General features: G+C 31.0%; 1 protein-coding gene across 1 annotated transcript; it reads left to right on the top strand.

The window, feature by feature from the left end:
- Positions 1–1,457: 1,457 nt before the first annotated feature.
- LOC111378440 lies at positions 1,458–2,303 on the top strand. The gene is made up of 3 exons (XM_023001634.1): positions 1,458–1,771; positions 1,873–1,908; positions 2,049–2,303. Exons 1-3 carry the CDS (start codon positions 1,543–1,545, stop codon positions 2,177–2,179), a joined length of 396 nt encoding a protein of 131 aa, XP_022857402.1. The 5' UTR covers positions 1,458–1,542; the 3' UTR covers positions 2,180–2,303.
- The last annotated feature ends 12,001 nt before the right edge of the window (positions 2,304–14,304 follow it).

Genomic DNA, 14,304 nt, shown 5'->3' with positions numbered 1-14,304 from the left:
GTTCCACGGACTGGAATTCGGCTTCTGTCAGCATTTCGAAAGATGGAATCGACTCTTTGTCCGTGTCGGACGGTCTGATTCCGGCCAACTTGACGAATTTGGCCAAAAAATTAGATGCCGGATTGAGGCTGTATCGTGAAATTACATGAAGAAAGTTGGTCGGTTGGCTATTAATTAAACTGGCTTTGCTTTTCAATGGGTCGGATCCTGTCCATGGGTCATGGACCAGTAAACTTGTTTCTTCAATTTTTGAATTTGTTTCATCAATATGTTGGCCCATATCCATAAAACGGCCCAAATCCTTTGGTTGTAGCCTTCTATCATCAGCCCATGACATGGGTTTCAACCCATTAAGCATCCAGTTCCTCTGAAATTCCTCTGGTGACGTCTGCAAGGAGGCGACCGATTTTTCGAACAGCGTCGGGTGACTCCTGTGATTGCTACCAGCTTCGAATTCCTCAAATTTAGGCTGAATTTCAGGATTAATGGGGGTACCAGGCATGATCATTACCTCCCATTTTTTTAAAAATAATTATATTCTTACTAAAAACTTAATTTAGATATAAATCTATGTAAATAAAATAAAACAAAGAAAGAAAAGAATATCTCGTGTGTGTGTGTGTGTGTGTGTGTGTGTGAAAGCTTAGAATGAAGATTGGGGGACCTAGAACTTGTCCTCTTTGTGGCTAAGCCTAAAGGAGGGGAGAAAAAAACAAAAAAAAACAAAAAACCAAAAACTTTTAAGCTTAGTCAAACGCAAATAGAAGTTTGCAAAGTTACTTTTTAAGTAACTTTTATTAAAAAAAGGGGGGGGGGGGGGGGGGGGGGTTTACTTTTCCTTCAACAAAATATACACGAAAATTTGCTTATGGTTAATTATATAAATTATTGTCAAACTTTAAAGTTAGTTTCAATTATACCACAAGTATACTCAACTGACCATTTTTTATTTTTTTTGTACAAAAATCATATATTAAAATTTTGTTTATTTATTGATATAACCCGACACGTGTGATATTTTCATCCACTTGAATTAATTGCTAAAACATGTACAGACATTTTTTCATCTTTCAAGTGACAAACGCTTTTTATCATCCTGAATTTCTAAAACGGTGGACTAATTGATCAAACACGACAATATTAACGTGACGAGTTACATCAAAACGTTAATCCCACGCTTGTCTTTTTTTTTCTGATAGTAAGATAGCTGAATAATATAGTTATATAACTGAAACAAGATTTAAACTTGGACAAGATAAATGCAATGATTCAAAGTTCATGGAGTATACATAAAGTTGAATAATATATATTAAACTTTTAAGGTAAGTTGTTACTTACGTTTTTGCTTTCAAGACTTTAGCCAAACGTCTCCTACTTTTAAGTAAGGTAAGTTTACTTTTTCCTCGTTGGGGGAATCAGTTTCTATAGCTTTAAGCATAAGCTACAGAAATTGGACCATTTCTATATACTTTCTTCATATATCTGTCATATCATAACACTCTCTCTCTAAAACACTCTCTCTTCTCTCTCTCTACAGCAAACATGCACAGACAGTCACTTGGCTCACCAGCTTCAAAGCTTCATCTCCAGATACTCAAAGATGAATCTTTGGCTTCTGAATCCCAAAACCTAATCACAGAGGAAAAATCACAGCACAAAACCCTGAAACTCAATCCCAAATCTCCTGAGAAATACATTCACTTTATTCCCATATTAACACTCTTTTGCTTCCTCATTCTTTATCTCACATCCCACAACCCTTCTCCAAATGGTAAGCAATTTTATTAGCTTTTCTGAGTTTTTCACTTCTTTTTTTCTTCATCTTTTGCTTATTTTCACCTTTACTACTTTTTGCTGTGTTTTTGGGTGCAGATTTGGCTCAGTTCAAGCATTTCCCAAAGTCCACAGGTACAATAACTCAGTTACTTCCTGATATAGCATTGACAGCATTTCTTGCTATATATTGCAATTAATTTGGATTTCCATTTGGTTAAGCTCAGAATTGTAATAAAGATTTAGTAATTCTTCTTCTTTGTTGGGTTGTGAAGGTTCAGAAGATGAGATTGAAACGATTTTGAAGATTAAAAACGGCGATATATTGGCGATCCGAAGCTTAAAGAACCTGGAGGAGAATGGAAACAAGAAAAATCGGCTCCACAGAAAAATCGCCGATTTTTAGTGCCGGTTATCTGCTTGTTTCTCTCTCTCGTCTATAAATAAATTGTCGGTGAGAGTTGGCACGTGTGGGCTGCTCTTATAATTAATTTTTTTCTTTATTTTCAATTTTAGTGCTGAATTATTTCTCTGTTTGACAGTTTTCAACGTTGTAAATGAAAGTCAACATATACGTTGTTTAATTTTGTATGTATTTTGTACACTGTTTAAAGAATGTATGAATTAAAAAGAAAATTTTTTTTATTAAAAAAATATAAAAAAATTAAAAATAAAAAAAAAAAAAAAAAAGATTGAAATCATACCCGACCAAAACCCTAGATTATTCGATCCGCTGTCAGCCATGGAGAACTGGATCACAGTGGACCAAGACTTCGAGTCAGCTTAGGATATACTCAGGAGTTAAGAGAGAGAGAGAGAACGATTAGAGAGAGATGAAAGCAATGAAACTGTGATGGATTTGTTTGATATGGCGAACCTTTTACTCTGGGGAAGGTTCAGTCGTAAAAGTCATATGATATATGTGACAACCAATGGATTGTCAACACGTGGCAAGGCATAGGGTACAGAAAGTACAGCAACTTGCGTATGGAAATGGGGAATAATTCAAAAGACAATTGCAGCAAAGCCCTATTCTTTTAAAACATTAATAGACTTTTTTCAAATCTTTAATTTGTTGCAATCATCAATACAAACATTTTTAATCGTTGCGAAGGAGGCCCTATTAGATGGTTTCCTTCCACAATTCCGTTAATTGACTAAAAAATTGACTTTGACCACATGTTTAATATTTTGGAAAGGGAAAAAAATACTAATTTTCTATTTTTCGCATTAAATAATTACATTTGTTAAATTGAAAAATAAAAAAAGAAAGCAATCCTCTTCTACTCTCACCTCTACCATCAGCAACCCAATTTCCGCCACCTCCACTTCAACCAACCGCCTACCACCGACCACCACCATCCACCCATCCCAATCGCCAGCATATTACCAATTTAAATTGAAGGTTTGAGATCGAATTTGATGATTGGGGCAATGTAGAACCCTCAATTGAAGGAAAAACTAAGTTGTCTTGCATATAAATTCTGCAAATCTGTTCATCCATTTAGCGCCAAAATTGCTGATGACTCATGGTTGGAATAGGTGCATCTTGACAAGAGGATGCCACAACAGGTGGTCCACAAACATGGGGACCACAACAGTCATCGAAAAATGAGTTTGTCTACCCCGAGTTCACTGTCTCAAAAAATTTGTTGTAAATTTATATTTTCTTTGTTATTTGTTGTTATGGAAACATGTAAAGACGCGTCTTGATGAGCTTGAGCGACCTGTGAGGTGCAATGAACATGGTCGTCCATGAATTTGGTCGAACTTGTAAAAAAATCGAACATGAGAGGCTCTATTTGGACAGAAAATTGGTTCGATTTTAATGTGATTTAGAGCTATTGTTTGTGTGGAAATGTTAGTGGTTGATGAATAGATGGTAGTGATGCAAAAAATTGGAGGCCATGGTGGCCAGAAGTTCGGCTCCATGGTTGGTGGTTGAGGATTTGAGGTGGAGGTGGAGGTGATAGAGGATTGTTTTCTTTTTCTTTTTCTTTTTTAATTTAACAAATGTAATTATTTAATTTGATAAATAGAAAGTTACTCTTTTACCCCTTACAAAATATTAAAAATGTGGTTCAAGTCAAATTTTTGGTCCACTAATGAAATTGTGGATAGAAACCATCCAAAAGGGTTTGCACCACAACGTTTTGAAAGATTTGGGGTGAGGTTGCAATAAATCAAAGGTTTTGAGAAAGTCTAATAATATTTTAAAAGTTTGGGACCTCTGGTGCAATTATCCCTAATTCAAATGGCCATCCCTTAATTTCTTTTTGTTCAGTTGACCTTTTCCAATTTCTCAAAAATAAAGTTCCCATTTGACCCTCGTTCTTTCCAAATTTTAATGGTTGAAATAGTGTTTTTTGAAAAATATGTAATTAAAAAATAATGAATTTTTTTTATTTGTGTGTAATATTATTTTATGAAAGATTGTGTAATTAAAAATAAGAGAGAGAAAAAGAATGAGAAAGAAAATGGAGAACAAAGGCAAAATCAAATTTAATTATTTAAAAGTGTAAAAATACCATTTCATCATACCTTGTAGAAAGCCAAATTGAATAAGGAAATGAAAACTTATTCATGTCAAAACCATTTATCCCAAATTGAAGAGGGACTGTGGTGCATCTCTGTAACGCCTCGAAATCATTTTCATATTTATCATTTCATTATTTTATAAAAAATAGGTTCGAGGTGTTACCAAATTCTTCTTCATTTAATTTAAGTAAAAATATCACTTTTGTTAATGGTTGAAATTCGAGATTGTGATCGATTAATCAATAACGATAAAATAACAACTTAGTAAAATTTTCATATTAAATATAATTCTCGAAATACCCAATTTCAAACTATTAATTTAAGATTTAATATAAAATGTCGAATACTGGATCTCCAAAAATATTAAATAGCGTGCATTACCCTAAGATATTATTCAAATAAAAGTTGACAATAATATTTTCTTGAAACTTTACTTGACAACCCTATAAGTATCACTCGATCAATCTTCCACTCATCCACACGACCCGTTCTAATTTGAAAAGTAGTGCAAGAGCGAGTATTTTGAAAACACTCAGTAAGAATACGTGCACATTCTTATTCACTTAATATAAATATAAAACATACCAGCATTTCATAGATTTAGAGCTCAAGAAATTTTTTAAGAATTCCTATATCCTATAGGATCTAACATATTTGACCAAACAATCAATCACTTAGGATTTAACATCTTTGATCAAACGGTCTATTCGGTAGGATTTAACGTAGCAGTCAACCCGAAGACCTTAGAGTATTTCATGACAAAATTTATATAAATATCAAGAAATAAGAATTTATCACTTTGCACGATGTATTCTTACCTTAGCTGATACTCAACAAAATCTGAAGATGCAAATGATTAAGTTGCTAAATTTTCTCAATAGTGTATGTGTGAAGTGAAATTGCAAAGAATGAAAGGTGTAAAATTTTGTTTTAAATGAAAATAACATCATATTTATATCACTACTATATAAAAAGGACAATGTTAATTTACTGTAGAAAGAACAGTAGATTCTTTCATTTTCACACACTGTAGCAACTTTTTTCATCTCTCGAGCAAAAACGATGCCGTCTGCAAACAAAAAAAAAGAACGTGCATGCTACACTGATACCCACTTGTCCTCAATTTAGGTAATCCTTCTTTCTTCTTCTCCATTTTAGATGCTACTTGTTCTCTCCATTTTACCACACAAATTATTTGTTGTATATTTTGTATGGATTGATTGAGGTCTGGTTGTTCTGAATTTTAATTCTTATTGTTTTTGTTTATTGAAATTTGTGGACGGCAGTTCAATTTCATTTAACGGAGTTTGATTGATTTTTTTTCGTGCATTTTGTGTGAATTGATTTCATTTCGAATTTTTGCTGATAATGTTTTGTATTGTTTAATTTTAGATATTTGGGAATCATTGAAATGTTGAAGGAATGGGTTGGTAAATAATAGAGTAAATAGAATTGACTGTAAAAATAGCGGAGGGATTGTAGAAATAGACAATATGTTACTGAAAAAGTTTGATTTTACTCTTCCCAAAACCAAAAGTGAGGAGAAAAAAATTATTGAACTATCGACGTTGAGTGATTATTTGATCTAACACGTTTCACACATTATCTGATTGCACTCAAAATGTTACGATTGGAAATGTGATTAATATGTTTATCATTTTCTAAATTTCTGCTCATTTGAAGGATTTATATAATCTTTGTATATATAAAAAAAATGATCTGTATTTTATGTATTTATTTTAGGAATATTAAAAAATTAAGTTGATTAAATGAAATTAAATTGTTATACTGAGAGCCAATGAAGAAAAAGGAAAGAAAAAAATGCAAGTTGGAACCTCCGTAAAGCACACATGAGCCTACATATTATGGAGGAAAGCCTAGCCTCGGTATTATGGAGGCCTCCTCCATAATATGGAGGCTTTATGAAAGTATTTAAACCCTCCATAATATTTTTTTATAATATATACTAAAATTATTATTATTTTTTTAATGTTATTGGCATGATGCGTGTGAAAAAATATTTGTCAATTACCATAAACAAAATTTTTCACAAAACGTAAAAAATAAAAATGCATAATAAATCTCCTTATTACGCTAATAAAATTACAATATTATTTTTTTTTTTTACAAATAACAAAAAAAAATTATTTTTATTTTTAACAAAAAACACATTTAAAAATTAGTAATTTCATAACCATTTTTTTTCCGAAAATACAATTATAAAAAAGGAAACAATATTAAATTACAACATTTAATACTTAAGAAATTCAATATTAAATAAATTTTATACATTTATATATGCAGCTTACCGTATTTACAGGCAGCTTACCGTATATGCTGCCTACCATATTTGCAAACAACTTACCGTATTTGTACCTTACCGTATTTTGCACTTTACCGTATATGCTACCTACCGTATTTGCAACTTACTATATTTGTAGTCTACCGTATTTGCAAACAACTTATCGTATTTTCACCTTACCGTATATGCTGTCAACCGTATTTATAACTTACCGTATATGCTGCCAACCGTATTTGTAATTTGCTGTATTTTTACATACCTATTTTTGCACTTACAAATACCGAGAATGCAGAACACCATACATTTACTTACCAAACCGAATTTCAAAAAAAATTTCAGATTTTTATTTTTTCAACATAAGTATAAAATAAATATTAAATATATATGAAGCACAAAATATAAATACATATGAATATGGTGCCGAGAGAAATCAGTATCGTAGTTTTACGTTACAAATAATTTTTTTCAATTTAAAATTCTATTTAATTCTTTTCTCTTCAAATTTTTACTTACAAGTAACTTTTTGTAAAACATTTTGTCTTATACTGTCTTTATTTTTTAATTTTTTGGGAGGTATGAAAATTGCATGTTTCAGTGTTTTCTTAAAGTATAAATATTTTTTAATTAAAATTGAAAAAATTAATTTTTTTCATAAAGAAAAAAGAATTAAGAAGTATTTTAAATCAAAAAAATATTTATAATATGAACAAAACAAATTAAAAATAAATAAATGAGGAAAAAATAAAAAACGAAAAAGAAATCTTTATGCATCCTGCGCTAATGTAATGAACCAAACGATTAGATTTCACCAAATATTTCGAATTTTCAACCAATTTTGAAAAATCTACAATTTTGACGCTAATAAAAATACAATAAATACAAAACTTGTGCAACGCACGTGTCAAAGACTAGTAAACATAATGTAATGTAATATTCATCAACCCAAAAGCCAAACATGTTCCAGCCAAAACAGTGAACATTTAAAGATTATAAATCAATTTATGGCCCCAATCAATCACTCAATCACATTGGTAACTAAAATATGAATTTCACATTTTTTATTAATTGATTTAATATTGGAATTCAATTTGAAAACGTGACTTACCATGTTGTTTTAAAATATTATTTTTATTTATATTATATATATTAATAAAATATTAAAAGATAATCATTTTCTTTCTAGTAGATTAATTCGGATATAAATAGCTCAAAATTACTTTTTCTTGAGCTCAAATTGTATTATTTAATACGAGCTACAAAATGAGTATAATATTTGACATATTTTCATCAACTTCAAAAATATTTAATTATTCGATTCAAATAATTTACGATAAATTTTTAAAAGTACGTGTAAGTAAAATTAATCATTTATGCAAATAAGTGTGTCGTATTTATTGCTTCCACTTTTGGACTTTAGTGTGACGACAATGTTGGCATCGACTGTTTCATTTGCTAAATAACCAGTATTAAGTTTAAGTCCCATATGAAAAATAGTAAGAAAAAGTCAGGGTGTTACAGTCTTCATTCTCAAATCAAACCTCTCATTTTCCTTTCTCCTCAGTCTTTGGTTTCACCAACCAAATCGAACCTATCTTCGTCATTTATGTCGGGGTAAAAACGACAATTTAAGCAAAGGGAAAAGATAAAAGAACTGCATAAGAGGCGGCAAAAAGAGCACAAAGAAGATGAAAGAAAGGTTGACAGTTATCCCAAAATTGGCTTGTGGCCAAAAAATTATCCAAAAGAAGAGCTTCGATAAGTCAAGAAATTGATTTCGAGTTTTATTAAATCCGCTGAGGAAGTGGAGGAGATAATCACTCTTTATAACGTTAAACTTGCTCATCCCAGATTTTCACTCTTTTTTATGTTTGTAAATGGAATGCTTGGGTACATTTATGGATAAATTTGGATTTCTTTTGCTTAGTTCGAATATGTAAATTCATATCAAAAGTGAATGATTAAACCATGTAAAATAATGAGCGTGTCCCAATAAAGAATTTCTCTATGAATTACTATAATTATTGTAAAATAATTTTAAATCAAAATGAAGACTATTCTAGCGCAGTGCACTCTTTGCCCTCTTTCCATCGCAAAAAACCTATTTCGTTATCTGATTTTTTTAGTTGTATGTTGGCTTTTTAAATATTTTTGTGTGAATTGTCTTATTGGATAGTAATGGCGATCGAAAATAATAAATAGGTCGGAGAAGGGTTTGTAACCTATGCTTCTGATCGAGGAAGGGGATGGTACAGGGCGAGGCTATAGAGAAACTCGTCATCTCTTTTCTTGATTATGCTATCTGCCACTCACTCTCCTCTCTCGCCTTTTGCCCTCTTGTAGATAATGTGCTTCGTCTCAATTCTCACTTTACCTTTGGGTGGGCCCTGAGCGTAAAAATTTGGATAATTAGCACCTTCCACTGTTATTATGAAAAATATTTTCTTTTAATTTTTTAGCATTTTCACTCTTATTTTTATCTTTCATTGTGTAAAGGTCATTTTTATTCATTTTCCCAATTAAAAGCTATGAAATGATAAATATACTCTTCTATTTAAATTTAAAAACTAATTACAATCATAATTCCAAATTTTTAAAAAAGTACAAATGAGTTCAAAATAAATTATTAAAAGGTAATTAGCACATAAAGTCATACATTTCACTATTATTATGAAAAACGCCAACGTTTTTCTTTTTTGATATTTTTACCCTTACTTACATCGTCGATCATGCAAACCATCATTTTTATCCATTTTTCATCCAATTTCTCAATAAAAGAATATGTGAAATGACGAATGTACCATCCTGTTTAAATTAGAAAAAAAGAACTAATTACAATTGTAATCCTAAAATTTTCTAAAAAGTGCAAATGAGTCTCAAATAAAGTATTAAAAATAAAAACAAATCCCAAAAACAAATTATTAAAAAATTAGAAATTAATTTTATAAAAAAATAAAAATGAATCCCAACTAATTATTAAAAAACTAAGTTTCATTTTTTATTTAAATAGGAGTGTATATTCACCATTTTATAGTTTTTATTGAGAAATTGTAGAAAAGATAATTTGTGTAATTAAGGATGAAAATACCAAAAACGAAAGATATGGATGTTTTTTCACAATAATAGTGAAAGGTATGAATATTATATGCTAATTACCCATTTAATAATTTATTTCAAGTCGTTTGCTCATTTTAAAAACTTTGGGAATATGGTTGCAATTAATTCCTTTTTCTTTTATTTAAATACAAGGGTATATTCGTCATTTAATAGCTTCTAATTGAAAAAATTGATGAAAATAACATTTTGTGTAATGAAATATGAAAATAAAGGTGAAAATGTCAAAAAATGAAAGATATAAACGTTTTTCACAATAATGGTAAAAGGTAATGACGTTATATGCCAATTATCCTAAAAAATTTACATACAAGTAATAAGTTTAAATTGAATATTGATTTATTAAAAAAATTAAATCAAATATCCAAAATCGCTTCCCCTAATGCATCGAGAGAATTTATGAAAGAACTCCAGTTTTAAAATAGCAGAAATTTAATGATTATGTATTGAGTCATGTTATTTATAATTATTGATAACTATCATCATATTTAGTTGACAATGAATGATAGGTTCAATAATCTAATTTAATTAAACATATAATTTAATGGGTAATTGACACAAACATCCCTACCTTTTAAATTTATTGTACAAAACGTCCATACATTTCATTTTTGACATTTCCATCCCTACATTCCAACTTTAATTGCTCAAAATGTCATTTTTATCCATTTTTGACTATGTTGCACTTCTATTTAAATAAAACAAAAACAAAACAAAAGAAAAGACAATGAACTAATTGCAATCAAAGTCCCAAAATTTCAAAAAATTACAAATGAGTTAAAAATATATTCTTTAAAAAAAAAAAAACTTTATTGTTGCTTGTCATCAGAATTTCAAATAAAATTATAAAGCCTTACAAATTCGAAAGACCACACACGGGTACATTGCTGACGCCTGTCTTTTCTCTCTTCACTGGAAGTTCTCAATAAACCCAAAATTTAAAATTTTGGAACCAAAAATCAATTAAATTAAAGCAAATGAGTGAAGATCAAAGAGAAGCAACGGCGGAGAACTAGTGTCACAAACCCAATTTAGTCATTTAATTTTATGTATAAATATTTCAAAATTTTATATACTTTGTGAAGAGAGAAGATTTTTGGCTATTTGTAGAGTATGGAGTAAGCAAACAACAATAAAAATAAGATAGTTGAAATTTTTCTTATATACTTGGTTACATTGCAAAACGTGTATTAGAGACTAATAGATATACAAAAGTTGCATTGCCAAAGTTTTCATTACACAAAAATTTCACTACGCAAAAGTCGCACTATGCACCATATCTTACTATCATAACCAACCGATTTGTATTAATAGTTATACCGCATATCAAAGATCACCTGGACACATTTATTCTCCAGGAAAGTCGTTTGAAAATAAGTATGTTATAGTAGTAGCCTCGAAGTAGTAAATACAATAATGGGATCCCACAAAGTGATGGAAATCCGAAAAGTCTGGATATGTCATCCATGTGTGGACTTCTTTGACATAAATACAATATCGGCCATCTTCCGAACTCATCCATTGACCTGAGGTAAAGTCAATGTATTCGTTGGTGATCATCTACAAGAAAATAAAATAATGTGAATAGATTTATTCAGCAAGTAATCTATACCATAATCTTTCTTTAATTTGAATAAGAAAGGGAAACAATGGGCCCCAATTATAGATGTTCAATCCTACCCGTGCGCGCAATATGAAAATAACAATATATGAGCTCATTAGTTGATTACGCCACTTTGGTGTAAAATCAATAATATCAGTCATTATCCAATGTAATGTCAATATCTAATGCAGTGTCAATATCAATGGGTAGAATCTTGGATCTATAATTGATTTGAAAAGCAAGAAGTAATTCAATAAACATAATTGCAATAAATATGTTTGAAATAAAAGTAGGTATAGATTATTCACCTTCAAATTACAAGACAATTAAATTGCTATCTTTATAATGTTACGTGACTTTGGTTTTTTTTTTTTTGTATGCATTTCCATTTCTCTCATTCTCCCCTATTTATAGTAATAATTTAGAATTAAATTAATAATTAATTTATTTTTCCTTAATTATTATTTTGCCACCTTTTACCCTATTACGCCATTTGTCATTATAGTATTTAGAGTGGCAAAGTGATATGTGTAGGGTACCCCCTGATACCATTTGTCATTTTCATATTTAGAGTGGCAAGGTCATTTATTGAGAGTAGCCACCATATACCATTTGTCATTTTCATATTTAGAGTGGCAAGGTCATTTATGGAGAGTAGCCACCTCATTTTCCTTAATTTTTCCACATGGTTTTTAACTAAAATTTTGATTCAATTCTTTTCATAAGCTTATAATATTATTAATTTTTTTTTTTACTATGTTACATGAAATATACATCACAATACAAAGTATGAATATGCATTATAAACTTACTAAAGTTTTGAGATGTCACACATATAATGAGGAGAATGATGAAATTTAAGTAAATGCATTTGGGTAGAACTCAAGACGGTAGTGATTTGAGTAGTGACTCGAGTGATGAGGGTAGAAAGAAGAAGGACAAGGGAGGGGATAAGTCTGGTGGTAGACGGTGTTTACGGTCGTGGTAAGTTTGGGCACTTTATTAGGGCTGTCCCAAGAAAAAGACAAGCTGAAGGGTAAAATGGGAGGTAAGACGAATTTGGCTTTAGGGTCAAGTGATAACTCTAGTGAGGTTTACTGAGAGTAAATTTAGTTATTGCATGCGCATCTGTGTGTGATCCTTTCTGCATGTGTGTGTTTCCCTAATTTGTTGCATAATGATATACTGCATTTCAATGTATTTGATATATGCATTTGCATGAATTTGAGGCAATATGATTACTTGGTGTAATTGCTTGCATGTATAATGGGTTAGGATGCATAAGCAGTGTGTTTGATGTCTTTTGGTGAGGTAGATTATAGATGCCTAGAGGTACATTTTGGTTTGTACTGGGGATATGAAGTGTGACATTTGGATCATGAGTAGAGATTTGATTATATGTCTAGGATCCTTTATCTTTAAAAAGACCTTGATCAAGTGGAGTGTGTGGGAGAGGCACTTCTATCACTTCTATTAGGTGGAGATCCATTATCCACGTAGGTTGGGAGAAGTGATGTGGAGATAGAGGATTATCCCGTGAACTTAGGATCTATTGTGACCTACCAGTGAGACATGAGTTGGGTGATCAGTCTAGTGAGTATTGTGAGCGATGAGAGGAGATATGTATTCTCGAGGTGTGAGCAACACAGAATGGGATAGGATAAGTGTGATGAGATTTTTCTTGGGGTCATTTATGCATTTGTTTCATATGTATTTGACCGCGTGTTTGATTAACTTGGTGTTAATCGGTGGTTCTATGTGAACGTGTTTATGAAAAGATTTATGTGTGTTATCTTATATTATATTATCATTACATATGTATTTGCTCTTGATTGTTTACTGTTAAATATTTGCTTCTACTTAGGTGTTCTTAACCTTAGTCTCGGTGAGTACATGAAGTAGGTATGGTATGTGTTTCAAGTTAGAAACACGATGTAAGGTCTGTGATCTAATTTTATTGGCTACCTTGATCATGTAAGTGCTAATTATGTGTTTTGATTGCTTGCAGATTTATTGGGCATCAAGGTGGAGATTTGTTGGGTTTTCGATACCCAAAAAATCCCGAGCTATGATGTTAACGTGGGTTAATCATTTCATAGGCATAGGCCGATGAATAAAATAAGTCCAATAATCAAGTCCATGAGTTACACTCGACCCAATTATATTCCCCCTTGGATGACTTAAATCTTGACCTGTTTAAGCCCCTTAAAGGTCTAATTAAAAGTCTAACCCTATGGTATATATAAGGATATAACCCTAGCCACTTTCTTGTGTGATTTGTGAGTTTTTGTGTGAGAAAAAGTGGAATCCGGACTGCCTCCTTTGGTGTGTGAAAAACAGCCTCTAGAAGTGTTCAAAATATTTGTTTACTTTGTGTAATTGGTGATTTTTTCATAGTATACATTTGTGGTGTCTTCTCCTAACCTTTTTAGTCACAAATCATCACATTTTCTTGTCCTGTGTGGGTAAGATTGAATAGCAACCAAGGTTAATTATATTGATTGTGGATTGATAAAGAAAGGTACGTTGGACTGAACCCGAAAAACCACCGATTTGAAGATCCTTTGAGAGAGCTTCCGCAACACATACGTTTTTAAGAAATATGCTTTAATTTTATTGGCCTCTATTTGTTTCCGACTCAATTTTGATTGTGTGCGAATGATTTAATCTCAAACGCTTCTCAGCTTCTAGCTCATTTGAATTTATTTTTCGAAATTATTGTTTTATGATGATAATTTTCCTTCTGCAACATCAATTTTTAGTCAATATCTCTCTTGATTTTTTGATGATATTGTTTTTGGCTTTTTCTTTGCCTTTAGAATTGGCCGTCCCTCACGTATAATTTGTGAAATCCATTTGTGGCTTTTTCTAAAATTGGGCTCTATTTGGTGATCTTTGATGATGTTGTTTGTTGGTTCTCCCTTGACTAACTTTCTCAATTTTGTTTTAAGAAAGGTCATCAGAATTTTTTTTCCTT

The sequence above is a fragment of the Olea europaea genome, unplaced genomic scaffold, assembly GCF_002742605.1.
Source record: "Olea europaea var. sylvestris unplaced genomic scaffold, O_europaea_v1 scaffold1815, whole genome shotgun sequence".
Lineage (NCBI taxonomy): Eukaryota > Viridiplantae > Streptophyta > Magnoliopsida > Lamiales > Oleaceae > Olea > Olea europaea.
This window is presented reverse-complemented; position numbering and strand designations above follow the sequence as displayed.

Excerpts from the sequence above, each read along its gene's own strand:
- LOC111378440 (XM_023001634.1), top strand. The coding sequence starts at position 1,543 with ATGCACAGACAGTCACTTGGCTCACCAGCTTCAAAGCTTCATCTCCAG. Across the intron at positions 1,772-1,872 it reads CCACAACCCTTCTCCAAATG|ATTTGGCTCAGTTCAAGCAT; the intron begins GTAAGCAATTTT and ends TTTTGGGTGCAG. Across the intron at positions 1,909-2,048 it reads GCATTTCCCAAAGTCCACAG|GTTCAGAAGATGAGATTGAA; the intron begins GTACAATAACTC and ends TGGGTTGTGAAG.